At 38.7% G+C, this 16,422-nt stretch overlaps 3 protein-coding genes across 3 annotated transcripts; all 3 read left to right on the forward strand.

Moving 5' to 3' along the window:
• Nucleotides 1–301: 301 nt before the first annotated feature.
• Nucleotides 302–3,618, forward strand: LOC149610556 (techylectin-5B-like). The gene is made up of 5 exons (XM_089859547.1): nt 302–355; nt 894–1,110; nt 1,171–1,379; nt 2,968–3,073; nt 3,152–3,618. Exons 1-5 carry the CDS (start codon nt 302–304, stop codon nt 3,565–3,567), a joined length of 1,002 nt encoding a protein of 333 aa, XP_089715673.1. The 3' UTR covers nt 3,568–3,618.
• Nucleotides 3,619–5,297: 1,679 nt separating this feature from the next.
• On the forward strand, nt 5,298–14,119 carry LOC149610557 (uncharacterized). The gene is made up of 2 exons (XM_089859549.1): nt 5,298–5,471; nt 12,659–14,119. The coding sequence occupies exons 1-2, from the start codon at nt 5,298–5,300 to the stop codon at nt 14,117–14,119; spliced, it is 1,635 nt and encodes a 544-aa protein (XP_089715675.1).
• A 47-nt stretch (nt 14,120–14,166) lies between these two features.
• On the forward strand, nt 14,167–16,383 carry LOC149610558 (uncharacterized). The gene has a single exon (XM_089859550.1). The coding sequence runs from the start codon at nt 14,167–14,169 to the stop codon at nt 16,381–16,383; it is 2,217 nt and encodes a 738-aa protein (XP_089715676.1).
• Nucleotides 16,384–16,422: the final 39 nt, after the last annotated feature.

Raw genomic sequence — 16,422 nt, forward strand, 5'->3', positions numbered from 1 at the left:
CTCGATTTCTTTGAATGTTGAAAGAGGGGAGCTGTCAAACTCTTATTGTCGACGGGTGAGAGGAATTTTTAAGGGAGAGTATATGGCTTAACCTAACTATCATAATCCCCACCCTTTTAAAATACACGAACGAAAAATATCACCTCACCACAATTCTCTCCCATTCACTCTCCCTTCAATGACGATCGAAAAATTTTATACTGTCTAAGGCAGTTCTCTTTCACGACGCCCACACCACCACCACCACCACCAACAGGCCACAGGTCAAACTAAGACCCACATCGTAGATGTTCATCATACGATGTGGCTAAAAAAGTTCCGACGGACAACACCGGATGCCTTTGCTGCTAGTTTGGTATATACTATAATTATCAACGGATGAAGTTTAGTTCCTCTTTATAATAAAAATGAATCATGGGATGTCCGTCGATTACTACTTTTCTTATATCTAACTAAACATGATTCATAAATCAGAAAATAAACCAGAATTTCCTTGATGGCATCATAAGTTCATAACATATGTTCCATAAGTTTGTCGCTGGTTAAAGAGAGCTTGTCATGAAGTGATATAGGTGGAACGTCATAGATTCTCGTAAAGCGACGCCTGGTGAGGCGCTGTCAAAGGCTTAATACAGACTGAATAAGAAGATGGACTGCAAAACCGAGTGTAGTCAATTCTCGCTTGTCGTTCTCGAACTAGCTCGAGCTGTAAGTCTCTAGCGTTACAAAGTATAGGTAGTGTTATACTTATGGAACATCTCTTATTACTTTATGATGGAATGAATATATAAGCCGGTGGTTTTAGTATGAAAATCACAAACAATCAAATAACCATGAGAACTATACTGGAAAAATCGCTTATAATTCTAATTTTACTATCGTCTTTAATAAAGCCGCATAGGCAAGACGATATAGCTTTGAATGTTGAAAATGTAAATGAGACCCAGAAATTTGACAATAATAGCGTAGCCGTAGTAGAATTTCTTCAAGATTGCAAAACCTGCGCTATTGTATCTACTTTGAAGGGCAGTTTGGAATCGACAGAAAGCGTAGTAGTGATTATGCAAGATTTTATTTACAATGCAAAGCTGAAACTGGGAGAACTAGAGCGTAAGTAGATATCATTCAATTTTTAATTATGTAGCATAATTTATTTCAATGACATTGTAGAACTGTCTTGCGAGTCCCCCACGAAAGAAAGGAGTAAAGTAGAGCTCGAAAAATCCAAATCAGCATGCGCTTCGCTGGTATCAAACTGTTACGAAGTTAAGGACAAGCTACATTTCCGTGTAAGTGGAATTTATCGCGTTTGGCCTCGTTATCTGAATCGATCTATCGAAGTATTTTGCGACATGGATACGACAACTGGAGGATGGACGGTAAGTGTAATCAAAATTATATAGATATAAAAACGAAAAGTACGCTTCATTAATAATGAGAAGCAAACTATCCCCCTCCTCTCAACCCCCCTACACGAGTTTACCAATCAGGGAACAACTTCCTGACGCGAGGGTCGGTCATTCATGAAATCCCGTACGCTAGCCGTGAAATCCAACTTAAGTCATCCGAAATCAACGCTGATTTCGAAATCCCGTAAAAAAAATCCCAAAATCAGTAAAACAAGTTTGTCAAGACAAAAATATTAGCCACATCGTATGATCGTAAAGTACGTAAATTAGAACAACGAGATCAATTGGAAAAACTTCTTCCCGGGCGGTTAAAATTTATATAATATACTTTTTGCCTCTCCTCTCGCGAAGTTATATCTCCTGGCCTCAAATAAGATCATGACTCCTAGTTGAAGAGATAGAGAGAGAGAGGAAGGGACCCTGTCTCTGACAAACTCTCCGAGACTACCTCTATTCGCGAGCGTTTCCTAGAAAGCGGTTTTAGGCGAGGGTGCTTAGTACTGGGCTGGTGAGCGATAGGTCCGCGGTTCGATTCACCGTGGAGGAAGAAAATTTAAAAAATATAATCTCTTCCCTGTATCAAGTTTAAAACTCCACCTGTGAACTGTAACGTTAACCAAAAAGAAAAATATTTTCTCTCGACGTTCAAAAATGACGAACGATACTACTACTACTACGAGAATGACAACAGGGCAGATCAAACTAAGAGCCTCATCGTATACTACGATGTGGCTAAAAATTACAAAATCAACAAAGAAATCACGAAATCAGAAGAGAAATCACAAAATCAGCAAAGAAATCGCGAAATCCATTACAAAATTCACGAAATCCAAAATCAAAAGAAATCACAAAATCCGAAGAAATCAAGGGAAAATTTTCAAAATCCGAGGAAATCACGCAAAAACCTCAAAATCCAACGAAATAAAGGGAAATATCGCAAAATCCATCGAAATCACGGTAAAAATCTCAAAATTCGATGAAATAAATTGGATTTCATCGGATTTTGAAATCAAACAAAATCCGAAGAAATCAAATTGGATTTCGAAATCCCGTACACTTTTTCCAAAACGTCCGCCCCTCGTCCTGACGTCATGGGTTTATAGAAAATAGTACATGATGCTGGCGATCCAAGTGTTAATTTTTGATACTAGAGCTAGCATCTACTACTTTACGAGCCTATTCACGGCATGTTCCCTACGCCACGGCCGGGAAGGTTATCATACGCAGAGGCGGGACGACACTATTCAGAGAGCTAAAGGGGGGCTTCTCATATTACATGGCGCCAGCAAGTTTCAACAAAGTGTACTTTTTGTTTTTATATCTCTATACTTTTGGTATAATGGACCATTTTCAAATGTTGGGGGTAAAATAGAATCTGGTGTTTGACGGCTCAAGCGATTTGTGATTGATGCAAAGACGTTAAATATGGCTTCAAACATTACGGACTTTGGAGAACTGGTAACGTTGAAGCCATATCTAACGTTTTAGCATCCACATACCAGATGTTTCGTTTCACCCCTACATCAAGTAGACCTTTTCAAAACACACATCTTTACAGGTGATTCAAAGACGAACCGATTTAGCTGGTGATCAAGAAAATTTCTACAGAAGCTGGGCTGATTACAAAGACGGATTTGGTGACCTAAAACTCGAATTCTGGTTAGGTGTGTTCATTTAAAACGAATAAAATAATTCGTAGAGAGAGAGAGAGAGGGGATGTTAAAATAATCACTACCTTACAGGTAATGATGCAATATTTGCTCTGTCAAACGAACGAGAAATGGTGTTGAGAGTGGACATGGAAGATTTTGAGGGAACAAAGAGATACGCTCTTTATAACACCTTTCGCGTTTCAACTGAATTAGAAGATTACAAACTTAAAGTAGTAGGCTACGAAGGAGACGCTGGGGATTCATTGGGTTACCATAATAATAAGACATTCCACACTTACGATTACGACAGAACAAACGCATCTCAATGCGTGGAAAACTTTAAAGGCGGTTGGTGGTATGGAGCTTGCCATAAGGCTAACTTAAACGGCCTTTACTTAAGAGGTAAAAACCAGACCTATGGCGCAGGAGTGACCTGGCACGCCTTTAAAGGGCATAGTTACTCTTTAAAGAAAGTGGAGATGAAAGTTAGGCCGAAATTAGTGTAAAATTTAAGGCTTTGTATGAAATAAAATTTTGCAGGAAACTATACAATATAATTAAAAAACATTGTACACAATTTTCCAAATAAACTGGTAAACCAAGCGTTTTATTTATTAAATTACCAGCAGCAAAGGCCCCGGCGGTTCCCGTCGTCACATTTTGGTTTAATTTTGGGTCGCCATTTTGAAAGACGGGGGCAAATTGAATCCCAAAGGTTTAAAGGCCGAATTCCATCGAAAAGAGTTGTAGCAAAAGCGCATAGGTAACCAGAAAGTGAAGAACGAGAAGCCTAAACCGCAACGTGAAAAATGAGTTCCCCCATAGTCGATTCAAGATTTCCGTCCCCCTTACAGAGCGAAGGGAAGAGTTGGTCTTATGCCGCGGCGGAGAGTTACTTTCGCGTAGTTTTACACAAGGTACATGCGTAAGTTGGCTCGAAAATATAGTTCACTTATTTCTTTATTTTCATGTCGTCTGCTATAGTTTAATTCCAAGGCTTAATATAATCTAGTCATTTAGGTAGTCGGGAATCGGCACATTTGTCAAAATGTCAGATTTGAATTTAGCAAACATTTTAGAAAGCTATGAAAAGGATGACTTTTTCCTGATTGATAAAGACGGAAAACTTAAAGGTGCAATAGAATGCATGAAAAACAATATCAAAATTCAACTTAACGAAACTTGAAAATTCCACGACGATTGAACCGAAAGAGCGCTAAAGAACAACCGTTAAGCCTAGTTAAGCAGCCGATTTCTCAATAGTATTCCCCACTATCCCCAGGAGCCGCTACCATCGCGAACTACTTTCCGCTTGTCACGTGACATTAACGATGACCTAAAATATCTCTGATTTGATTGGTAGTTGAAAACGAGGCTCACCAACCACCCATTTGTGTCCCCCCTTGCTTCTCATTTTACACGAATACCGTTGCTAAAGGCTGGAAAGGTTTAATGTTCTTCACTTTCTGATCTATGCGCTTTTGGTTGTAGCGAACTGAAAACCGAGCATCGAGTCTAACGATGGAGCGACCGTGCCGATTTTCGAATCCCCGCTGGGGTAAAAGATGGAAGGGTTCTAGCTAACTGAAAGCCGTGCAATGTGTCTCTAGCTAACTGAAGATACGCAATAGAGAATTTCCTTCAGAGGAAAGCAAAAATTCGAGAGGAAATAAATTTAAAAGGATTTCTATTGTTCATCTTCATTTCGCTACAATCACATTGCACGGCTTTCAGTTAGCGAGGACCCTTTGTCGCAACTTGACGTCACGAACTGTAAAAAACTAGATGCTATTTTTGTAACTTTTTTATAACTTGTATATAACAACCCGTGTAAAATGACGAAGACCAGAGTTGCTTGAGGAGTTAACGGATAGAGTTCTTTGATTGTAAATTAATCTCGATTTATAACGCGCAGTATGAAAAAAGGACTGTTAGTTTAATTTTTAATGATCTCAATAAATCTCTGTTATTATTAAAGTTGAGTTTGGTTTGGTTTTCGCGTGTAAGGCTTATTAGTTCGCTACATTTTGGTGCCGAAACCCGGGAATGAGAACTTTGAGAACGAGAAATTAGTGGACTAGTAATACGAGAGTTCATGAGCCGCTGAATCTGAGGAATTCATCGGAAGAACTATTATACTTGAGGATCTTACATGCCTAACCTACCTATGGAGACCATTAAAAAATCAAGAAAAGTTATTCGCCAGCGAACGACAGTACTATTGAATAAAATCGAAATGTGTCTACTAGATGAGAATCCGGATCGAGAAACCTTGGGAGAATTACTGGAGCAATTAAAAGGCAAGAGCATCAGTCTTAACCAGCTAAATACACAAATACAGTCGATGATGGACGAGACAGACATCGAAGCCGAGGTGGATTCAGCGGAGGACTATGCCGAGAAGATCATTGTTTGGACGGCACGAGCAACAAAGGCCATAACAGCTTCAGTGGTAGAAACCCTTACCAAAATGAGAGTCTTATTTTAGTATAAAGTAAGTCTAAATTAAGGATCAAGGATATTTGGGTACCAAACTTGTCTCAAAAATTGTTAAAAAATATAATGGTTTCATATTGGACTCCTTTGAGACTAAATTTAGTCTTACATAAAAGGGCTCAGTTTTAGAGACTGTAAAAGGATTGCTTCTAGACTTGATTGAGAACACAAATCTGCGACTTATTATAGGACTCCTATAAGACACATTTTAATCTCACCAAATTAGGCTTAGTTTTTGAGATTGGAAAGAGATTCTTTCTACACTTGATTGAGAACACAAATCTGCGACTTATTATAGGACTCCTAAAAGACACATTTTAATCTCACCAAATAAGGCTTAGTTTTTGAGATTGGAAAGAGATTCTTTCTACACTTGATTGAGAACACAAATATGCGACTTATTATAGGACTCCTATAAGACACATTTTAATCTCACTAAATAGGGCTTAGTTTTTGAGATTGGAAAACGATTCTTTCTAGACTTGATTGAGAACACAAATCTGCGACTTATTATAGGACTCCTATAAGACACATTTTAATCTCACCAAATAAGGCTTAGTTTTTGAGATTGGAAAGCGATTCTTTCTAGACTTGATTGAGAACACAAATCTGCGACTTATTGTAGGACTCCTATGAGACACATTTTAATCTCACCAAATAAGGCTTAGTTTTTGAGATTGGAAAGCGATTCTTTCTAGACTTGATTGAGAATACAAATCTGCGACTTATTATAGGACTCCTATAAGACACATTTTAATCTCACCAAATAAGGCTTAGTTTTTGAGATTGGAAAGCGAATCTTTCTAGACTTGATTGAGAACACAAATCTGCGACTTATTATAGGACTCCTATAAGACACATTTTAATCTCACCAAATAAGGCTTAGTTTTTGAGATTGGAAAGAGATTCTTTCTACACTTGATTGAGAACACAAATCTGCGACTTATTATAGGACTCCTAAAAGACACATTTTAATCTCACCAAATAAGGCTTAGTTTTTGAGATTGGAAAGAGATTCTTTCTACACTTGATTGAGAACACAAATATGCGACTTATTATAGGACTCCTATAAGACACATTTTAATCTCACTAAATAGGGCTTAGTTTTTGAGATTGGAAAACGATTCTTTCTAGACTTGATTGAGAACACAAATCTGCGACTTATTATAGGACTCCTATAAGACACATTTTAATCTCACCAAATAAGGCTTAGTTTTTGAGATTGGAAAGCGATTCTTTCTAGACTTGATTGAGAACACAAATCTGCGACTTATTGTAGGACTCCTATGAGACACATTTTAATCTCACCAAATAAGGCTTAGTTTTTGAGATTGGAAAGCGATTCTTTCTAGACTTGATTGAGAATACAAATCTGCGACTTATTATAGGACTCCTATAAGACACATTTTAATCTCACCAAATAAGGCTAAGTTTTTGAGATTGGAAAGCCATTCTTTCTAGACTTGATTGAGAACACAAATCTGCGACTTATTGTAGGACTCCTATGAGACACATTTTAATCTCACCAAATAAGGCTTAGTTTTTGAGATTGGAAAGCGATTCTTTCTAGACTTGATTGAGAATACAAATCTGCGACTTATTATAGGACTCCTATAAGACACATTTTAATCTCACCAAATAAGGCTTAGTTTTTGAGATTGGAAAGCGATTCTTTCTAGACTTGATTGAGAACACAAATCTGCGACTTATTGTAGGACTCCTATGAGACACATTTTAATCTCACCAAATAAGGCTTAGTTTTTGAGATTGGAAAGCGATTCTTTCTAGACTTGATTGAGAATACAAATCTGCGACTTATTATAGGACTCCTATAAGACACATTTTAATCTCACCAAATAAGGCTTAGTTTTTGAGATTGGAAAGCGAATCTTTCTAGACTTGATTGAGAACACAAATCTGCGACTTATTATAGGACTCCTATAAGACACATTTTAATCTCACCAAATAAGGCTTAGTTTTTGAGATTGGAAAGAGATTCTTTCTACACTTGATTGAGAACACAAATCTGCGACTTATTATAGGACTCCTAAAAGACACATTTTAATCTCACCAAATAAGGCTTAGTTTTTGAGATTGGAAAGAGATTCTTTCTACACTTGATTGAGAACACAAATATGCGACTTATTATAGGACTCCTATAAGACACATTTTAATCTCACTAAATAGGGCTTAGTTTTTGAGATTGGAAAACGATTCTTTCTAGACTTGATTGAGAACACAAATCTGCGACTTATTATAGGACTCCTATAAGACACATTTTAATCTCACCAAATAAGGCTTAGTTTTTGAGATTGGAAAGCGATTCTTTCTAGACTTGATTGAGAACACAAATCTGCGACTTATTGTAGGACTCCTATGAGACACATTTTAATCTCACCAAATAAGGCTTAGTTTTTGAGATTGGAAAGCGATTCTTTCTAGACTTGATTGAGAATACAAATCTGCGACTTATTATAGGACTCCTATAAGACACATTTTAATCTCACCAAATAAGGCTAAGTTTTTGAGATTGGAAAGCCATTCTTTCTAGACTTGATTGAGAACACAAATCTGCGACTTATTGTAGGACTCCTATGAGACACATTTTAATCTCACCAAATAAGGCTTAGTTTTTGAGATTGGAAAGCGATTCTTTCTAGACTTGATTGAGAATACAAATCTGCGACTTATTATAGGACTCCTATAAGACACATTTTAATCTCACCAAATAAGGCTTAGTTTTTGAGATTGGAAAGCGAATCTTTCTAGACTTGATTGAGAACACAAATCTGCGACTTATTATAGGACTCCTATAAGACACATTTTAATCTCACCAAATAAGGCTTAGTTTTTGAGATTGGAAAGCGATTCTTTCTAGACTTGATTGAGAACACAAATCTGCGACTTATTGTAGGACTCCTATGAGACACAATTTAATCTCACTAAATAGGGCTTAGTTTTTGAGATTGGAAAACGATTCTTTCTAGACTTGATTGAGAACACAAATCTGCGACTTATTATAGGACTCCTATGAGACACAATTTAATCTCACTAAATAGGGCTTAGTTTTTGAGATTGGAAAACGATTCTTTCTAGACTTGATTGAGAACACAAATCTGCGACTTATTATAGGACTCCTATAAGACACATTTTAATCTCACCAAATAGGGCTTAGTTTTTGAGATTGGAAAGCGATTCTTTCTAGACTTGATTGAGAACACAAATCTGCGACTTATTGTAGGACTCCAATGAGACACAATTTAATCTCACTAAATAGGGCTTAGTTTTTGAGATTGGAAAACGATTCTATCTAGACGTGATTGAGAACACAAATCTGCGACTTATTATAGGACTCCTATAAGACACAATTTAATCTCACCAAATAAGGCTTAGTTTTTGAGATTGGAAAGCGATTCTTTCTAGGCTTGATTGAGAACACAAATCTGCGACTTATTGTAGGACTCCTATGAGACACATTTTAATCTCACTAAATAAGGCTTAGTTTTTGAGATTGGTAAGCGATTCTTTCTAGACTTCATTGAGAACACAAATCTGCGACTTATTATAGGACTCCTATAAGACACATTTTAATCTCACCAAATAAGGCTTAGTTTTTGAGATTGGAAAGAGATTCTTTCTACACTCTAAGAAATGGAAGTGTTAAAATGGTGTAAACACCGTAAAAACACCCAAAAGAGAGTTTTATTACGTTGAGTTTTTAGGGGCCAATTTAAAGTGTAAATTCGGTGTAAAATAACACCATTAAAACACCGTTTTGAAATTAAACATGTAAAATTATAGTATACTGCGGGTTTTTTAAAAAAGTCTTTCATTTTCATTAATGTTTTAATATTAAAGTCAATCCGAACAGTAAAAATTTATTGAAAACCTTAATTTTTAAACGTTTTTTTTAAAGATGATATTCATGAAAGAATATATTTTTATCCATTAAATAAAATTAACAAGGAAATTCTTAATCCAACGGTATTGTACATTCATAAAGCACTGCTAAACGTGTTAGGTGACACTCTTAAAAGCGTTATGCGACACTCTCGCAGTGGCGTCGCTAGGCCTTTTATGGGGGCTATAGCGCCCCCAAATTTAAAAGTTAGCCCCCTCAAAATAATCCGTAAACTATACCAAAAAATTGCTCGTAGCCCCCTAAAATTCTTTAACAATATAGTGTATATAAATTATAATGAAAAGTTCGTTAAGGTTCATCTTTGTAGAGATGAATTTCAATATCAAACAGTAGTGGGGACTAAAAGCAAACGAAAACTAAACTTAAAAAAGACGAGCGAAATTCTTTCATCTACAATTGTCTCATAGTCAATAACTCGGTTCCGTACTCCTTATCATAAAAGTTTGTATATCTTTAATATACGAATAATAAGATTAAGCCCCCCAAATTTTAAGCCCTAGCAACGCTATTGCACTCTTGAATGTGTTACGCGATACTCTTAAAAGTATTGTGTGACACTAAAAAAACGAGACTAGGTTAGGTACTGGCCTCACAGTAGGGCGACTATTATTATTATTGTTACAATTGTGGAGAGGGGGGGCTCACATCCTTGCACCAATGTCAGAGGCATATTGTGCACCCACATATTCAGGCCTTGAAGAGACCTGTGGCCACGGTGTAGCGTAGAATTCGTTCCACCGTTATGGACTATAGACGCCAGCTTGAGAGGCCAACATGTGGGGCACATGCTTTTGTGACATGTCTTATCTTTATTTTGAGTAAAATTAGAGTAGAAAATGTTTTTTTTTTTTAAATATTTTAGAGTAGATTCGGTCAAACGCGTTTCTGGTGTTCGAAAAACTCTTCGTGAAAAGAGATTGTTAAATTTAAGCATGGGCGAATACTCGAGTAACACGAATAACTCGATCGAATATCGAGACGAATAACCGTCTCGATATTCGATAAGCCCCATTTCGGGTATTCGAACGAATATCGAATAGTGAATTTTACTATTCGGGCCTACTATTCGTCAAATATTCGACTAACTATTCGTTAAATATTCGACTAACTATTCGTTAAATATTCGATTAACTATTCGAGAAAACAAAAATATTAACCCTAAAAATGTTTTATAAAAGTAATGGCAGTTACACTTTTTAATGTATAAGTTTCTATGGGAAAATAGGCCTGAAGTGCTACTACTCTATAGCGTGTGAAAGTTTGTCTGTGGACCGTTTTTTCTTTTCTTCTTTTTTCCCACGCTTTTTATTGGCCACTTAGACATTTTTGGAGTAAATAATTAATAACATTAATAAACGAAAGTTAGAAATACTTGTCATCTCGGTACTAATTCTAATTGCATCTAGATTCTAAATACAATTTAAATTGATTTTAATCCTTCTATTTCTAGGACTATTCGATAACTATTCGATAAGGGCAATTTTAAGTTAAGCCTAATTATTCGATATTCGGTTCCCAAACAACTATTCGTCTCGGTATTCGATAAGAAAATTTTTCACTATTCGATATTCGTCTCGACAGTCAAAAACTGGTATTCGCCCATGCTTAGTTAAATTTAACGAGTTCGTCTGTATCTACTGCTGGGATATTATAGCCTCCAAAACCAATTTAACACCCGATGCATTTTTACTAATTTAAAACTTTCTGCCATTTCAGAAGTTATTAAGTCGGTGAAAATGACCAACATATCATGCAGTTTCACGCTGGATTTTGTGCAGTTTCACATTGCATGAGAGAACTACCCTTGTCTAAAGGGTTATAGCTCTGCATGTTAGAACTGTCCTCCTAAGTTCTCTCAAGGTGGAACCTTGCTATGAATATAGCGCTATTCGCGAATAAATCAAACACTCATATGAGAGTAAAAAATTAACTTTTAGTTCGATATAAGAGTTAAAAAGGTGTTAAACTACACCTCTATTGCACCATTTTAATCTTATCTTTGACACCAATTGCTCAAATAAGTGTTATTAAACCCTTTTAGGGGTGTAAATGAACACCTGTAACGGTGTCAAATTTGGACCCATATAAACTACTTTTAAAGGTGTTAAGGCACACCCCATATTCTTAGAGTGTACCAGCATAGTTTTTCCCTGTTTTTTTTTGCAATTTGCAATTAAACAACAGAAAATCGAGGGAATCTTGCAATAGTATACAAGTAAGAGACTCGAGGGAATCTTACAATAGTATACAAGTAAGAGACTCGAGGGAATCTTACAATAGTATACAAGTAAGAGACTCCAGGGAATCTTACAATAGTATACAAGTAAGAGACTCCAGGGAATCTTGCAATAGTATACAAGCAAGAGACTCCAGGGAATTTTATAATAGTATACAAGGAAGAGACTCGAGGGAATCTTACAATAGTATACAAGCAAGAGACTCCAGGGAATCTTATAATAGTATACAAATAAGAGATGCGAGGAAATCTTACAATAGCATCCAAATACGACACTCCAGGGAGTCTTACTACAGTGTCCGAAGTAGAGACTAGAGGGAATCTTGCTATAGTGTCCAAATGAAAGACTCTATGAAATCTTACATTAGTGTCCAAAAAAAAGACTGCAGGAAATCTTACATTAGCATTCAAATACGACACTCCTGGAAGTCTTACTACAGTATCCGAATTAGAGACTAGAGGAAATCTTACTTTAGTGTCAAAAAAAGAAACTCGAGGGAATCTTACTATAGTATCCCAATAAGACACTCCTGGGAATCTTACTATAGTATCCCAATAAGACACTCCTGGGAATCTTACTATAGTGTCCGAAAATGTGACTCGGGGAGTCTTACTATAATGTCCAAATAAGGGACTCGAGGGAATCTTACTAAAGTGTCCAAAAAGAGACTCGAGGGAGTATTACTCTAGTATCAAAATATGAACACCCGATGGAAACTTACAATAGTATCCAAAATAGAGATTCGAAAGAATCTTACTATAGTGTCCAAAAAAGAGACTTAATGGAATGTCCAATTAAGAGACTCGAGGGGTACTGCTACAAGTCTTGTAAATTTAGAAATCCAAACTCAAATAAGTCTCGTTTTTGGACTGCCGGTGTACCTAGTGGGACTTATTACGGTACTTAAATAAGTCTTGAAATTCGAACCGCGATTTTGGCAAGGGAAGACCATCAGAAGTCATCCTGCACGAGACTCGCGCCCAAGAGAGAAATAGCAACAGGTCAGCAACCGTAAAACTACCAAGATTAACCATTCCAAAGTACAATGGAGATCTAGCCGAGTGGCAGAATTTCTGGGGTCAATTCGAGGCTTCAATTCACGAGAATCCTACGTTAGCGGCGGTGGATAAATTCACCTATCTTAAATCCTTCCTTGAGGGCCCAGCGTTATCAGCAATAGGAGGATATACTTTATCAGAAGAAAATTACGAAGCCGTGATAGAGAAGTTGAGCGACCGTTTTGGCAAAAGATCGGATGCAATTAACACACACATGGTGAAGCTTTTACATCTTCAGCCGGTTAAAAGAGCGTCGGATGTAACATCGTTAAGACATCTTTATGACACCTGCGAAATTCAAGTGGAGAGTCTAGAGGCTTTGGGAACGTCCGTAAAAACGTATGGCACCTTTCTCTATCCTATCTTAACGCAAGTTTTGCCGCATGAGATTCTGCTAGAGTACAATAGGCGGTATGACGATGAAGAGCAGAGCGGGCAAACCTTGCTGGAGTATCTTAAGCGGGAAGTGGAAAGCAGGGAACGAGCCACAGCTCTTCGTAAAGACGAGGACGAGAAATATGCAGCATTCAATAGCCGATGGACTAGCAACAATGCCAAGAACGAATCCAGCCATTCCAAACATTACCGTAATCTTAGGAACAAGCCTTCTACAACAGCAGTACTCAAAACAGCACTGAGCAAGTCCTGCATGTACTGTGGTGATTTACAACATCCTACGAGAGAATGTCGAGCATTATCGATAGACCAGAAGACGGAACTCATCAAGAGCCAAAATCGATGTTTCGTTTGTCTTGCCCAAGGTCACATGGCACGTCGCTGTCCATCAGGAGCCAGATGTGGACATTGTCAAAGGAAACACCACGAGTCAATTTGCCGTAAACAATTCGAAGATCAATCTGAGCCTAAAAGTATCAGTTCAGAGTCGGAAGACAGCTCGCAACCAGAGAAACGTACCATGGCGATGAGTACCATTATGCCACAATGTGAAAGAGACTTATCCCAACGACTACTACTTCAGACAGTGGTCGCATACGCAGAGGGTGAAAACTCCAGAGTACCGGTCAGATGCCTGTTCGATGGAGCCAGCGAAGGAAGGTTCATTCAAGGGAATTTGCGACGCCGTCTAAACCTTCCAGACGTAAAGGAGGAAGTTGTCGATGTTTTCCCATTCGGGAAAGAGAAACCTGAACGAGTTACCAGAAAAAGGGTAAAACTGACATTAAGAAGTACTACGAATCCTGAGGCGTTTGCGGATATTGAAGCCTTAGAAGTACCGGTCATTAGCGGAGCGATGGTCACGGTACCTGGAAATGGAATTCGGAGGTACATGGAAGACAGCAATCTACCCCTGAGCGACATAACCGACAAGAGGTCCTGGTATTGATCGGAGTCGATTACTTTTGGGCGTTAAATACCGGAGAGAATAAGCGCATGGACGGATCTTTGGTAGCGGTGAAAAGCATCTTTGGCTGGTCGGTTCATGGGGCACAAAGTACGTCGTTATCTGTTAATTCTATCCAAGTCATGAAAGTCAGCGTTCAAGAGACCGAGATAGCAGCGTCATTAAAAGCCTTTTGGGAGATTGAGTCTCTTGGAATAACAGAGGAATCCGTATCATCGAAGTCTGAAAACGAAGTATTGGTTAACCACGAGAAGTCCCTCACCTTCGTCGCCGGAAGATATACAGTTCGACTACCATGGAAGAACAGTCAAGACAAAATTGGCAGTAATATGGCCCTATCCAAAAGGAGGCTAGAAGGCTTAGTCAAGAAGATAAGACAAGATCCTGTCCTCTATATGAGATATCAAGACGCTGTATCCGAGATGTTGGACCAAGGCTTCGCAGAATACGTTCCTGAGCAAAACATAAACCAAAAGGAAGGGCTACACTACTTGCCTCATTTCCCTGTCATCCGAGATGACAAGTCCACAACGAAATTGAGAATAGTCCACGATGCCTCGGCACATGAGAAGGGATTCCCTTCGCTCAACTCTTGCCTGCATGTTGGGCCCAGCCTGGTTCCAGACTTACTAACCATTCTGATCCAGTTTAGACAGTACCGAATCGCCCTAATGAGTGATGTCGAGAAAGCCTTCCTCCAGATATATCTCGACCCTGTTGACAGAGATTATGTCCGTTTCCTATGGATAAAGACTATGCCAAAGCCAGATGAGCCGTTGGAAATCATCCACTTACGAATGACTAGGGTTCTATTTGGGGTCGCCTCCAGTCCGTTCCTATTAGCAGCCACTCTACGATGTCATTTCAAGAAGTATGAGTACCAGTATCATGAAATCAGCGACATGTTGGCGAAACGACTCTACGTCGACGATTTAGTCACGGGGGGAGAGACTGTTGACGAAGCCAAAGAAGTATATCGCGTGTCAAAGGAGATATTCAGTCACGCTGGCATGAATCTGAGGAAATGGGTGACCAACTGCCGAGAACTAACCGATTTATGGACTGAAGATAGTACACCCGTAAAACTACTCGGCAAGGTGTCAAGCTCTAATCTGCTCAAAGTCCTTGGCATGTCCTGGGATCATGAAGAAGACCTACTTACATTCGACATATCTTCATTGCTCGACCTACTGAAAGACAAAGAAGATACAAAGCGAGGTGTCCTGAAGGCAGCGGCGAGAGTTTTCGACCCTATTGGTCTGCTATCACCATTCTTGATCAGAGTAAAATGCCTTTTCCAAACGTTATGGGTGAAGGGAGTCGGATGGGACGATAAATTACCAGTGGAAGTGCAAGAGACATGGGATGATTGGATCATGGAGCTGAGATTGGTCGACAGGGTTAAAGTACCGAGATGGTATTACACTGGTTTCAACGCCAAGGTCGTATATCAAGAATTCCATCTTTTCTGCGACGCTAGCGAATTAGCTTATGGAGCTGTCCTGTATTTACGCCACGAGACTGAAGATGGAGACATTGGAGTATCATTGGTCTCTTCAAAAACTAGAGTTGCACCCATAAAGGCCCTTACCATTCCAAGACTAGAACTCATGGCAGCTGTTATAGGAGCCCGGCTTCTAAACCACACGATGCAAGTCTTCGAAGGCACTGTATCCAGCTATAGCTGTTGGACAGATTCGGAAATAGTTTTGCATTGGATTCGAGGTCTATCCAAGCAATGGAAACCGTTCGTCGCCAATCGAGTTGCAGCTATCCAGCAACATACCGAGCCAAGTCGATGGTCACATATAGCCGGCCAGCTTAATCCAGCCGATATTTCATCAAGAGGGTGTCATATCCGGAACTTAGCAGAAAACTCCCTTTGGTGGAAGGGACCACCATGGCTGACGGAACAGAAAGATTTATGGCCCAGTTCCTCGAAAGCAGCTACATGTCCAGACGAAGAAATCATGCTGGATGAACGAAGGAAGATCGTTGCGCTCTTCTGCAATTTGAATCCTAAACCCCTCTTGGATGTCAAAAGATACAGTCGAATAAATCGAATCTACAGAATTACCGCTTGGATCCAACGTTTCATTCAAAATCTAAAGACCAACGAATCTTCGAGACAGAGAGGTCCTTTGTCCGCTACAGAGCTCCTAAGCGCCAAACTCTATTGGATACGTGAGATCCAGCGCCAAGCATATGCGGAAGAGTACCAAAGGTTATCTGAGAAGAAACCCTAATCCAAGACCTCGAAGTTACTTCAGTTCCAACCGTTCCTC

The sequence above is a fragment of the Phalangium opilio genome, unplaced genomic scaffold (genome assembly GCF_054372755.1).
Source record: "Phalangium opilio isolate 3A_F unplaced genomic scaffold, DU_Popi_V2 ptg000329l_1, whole genome shotgun sequence".
Classification (NCBI taxonomy): domain Eukaryota; kingdom Metazoa; phylum Arthropoda; class Arachnida; order Opiliones; family Phalangiidae; genus Phalangium; species Phalangium opilio.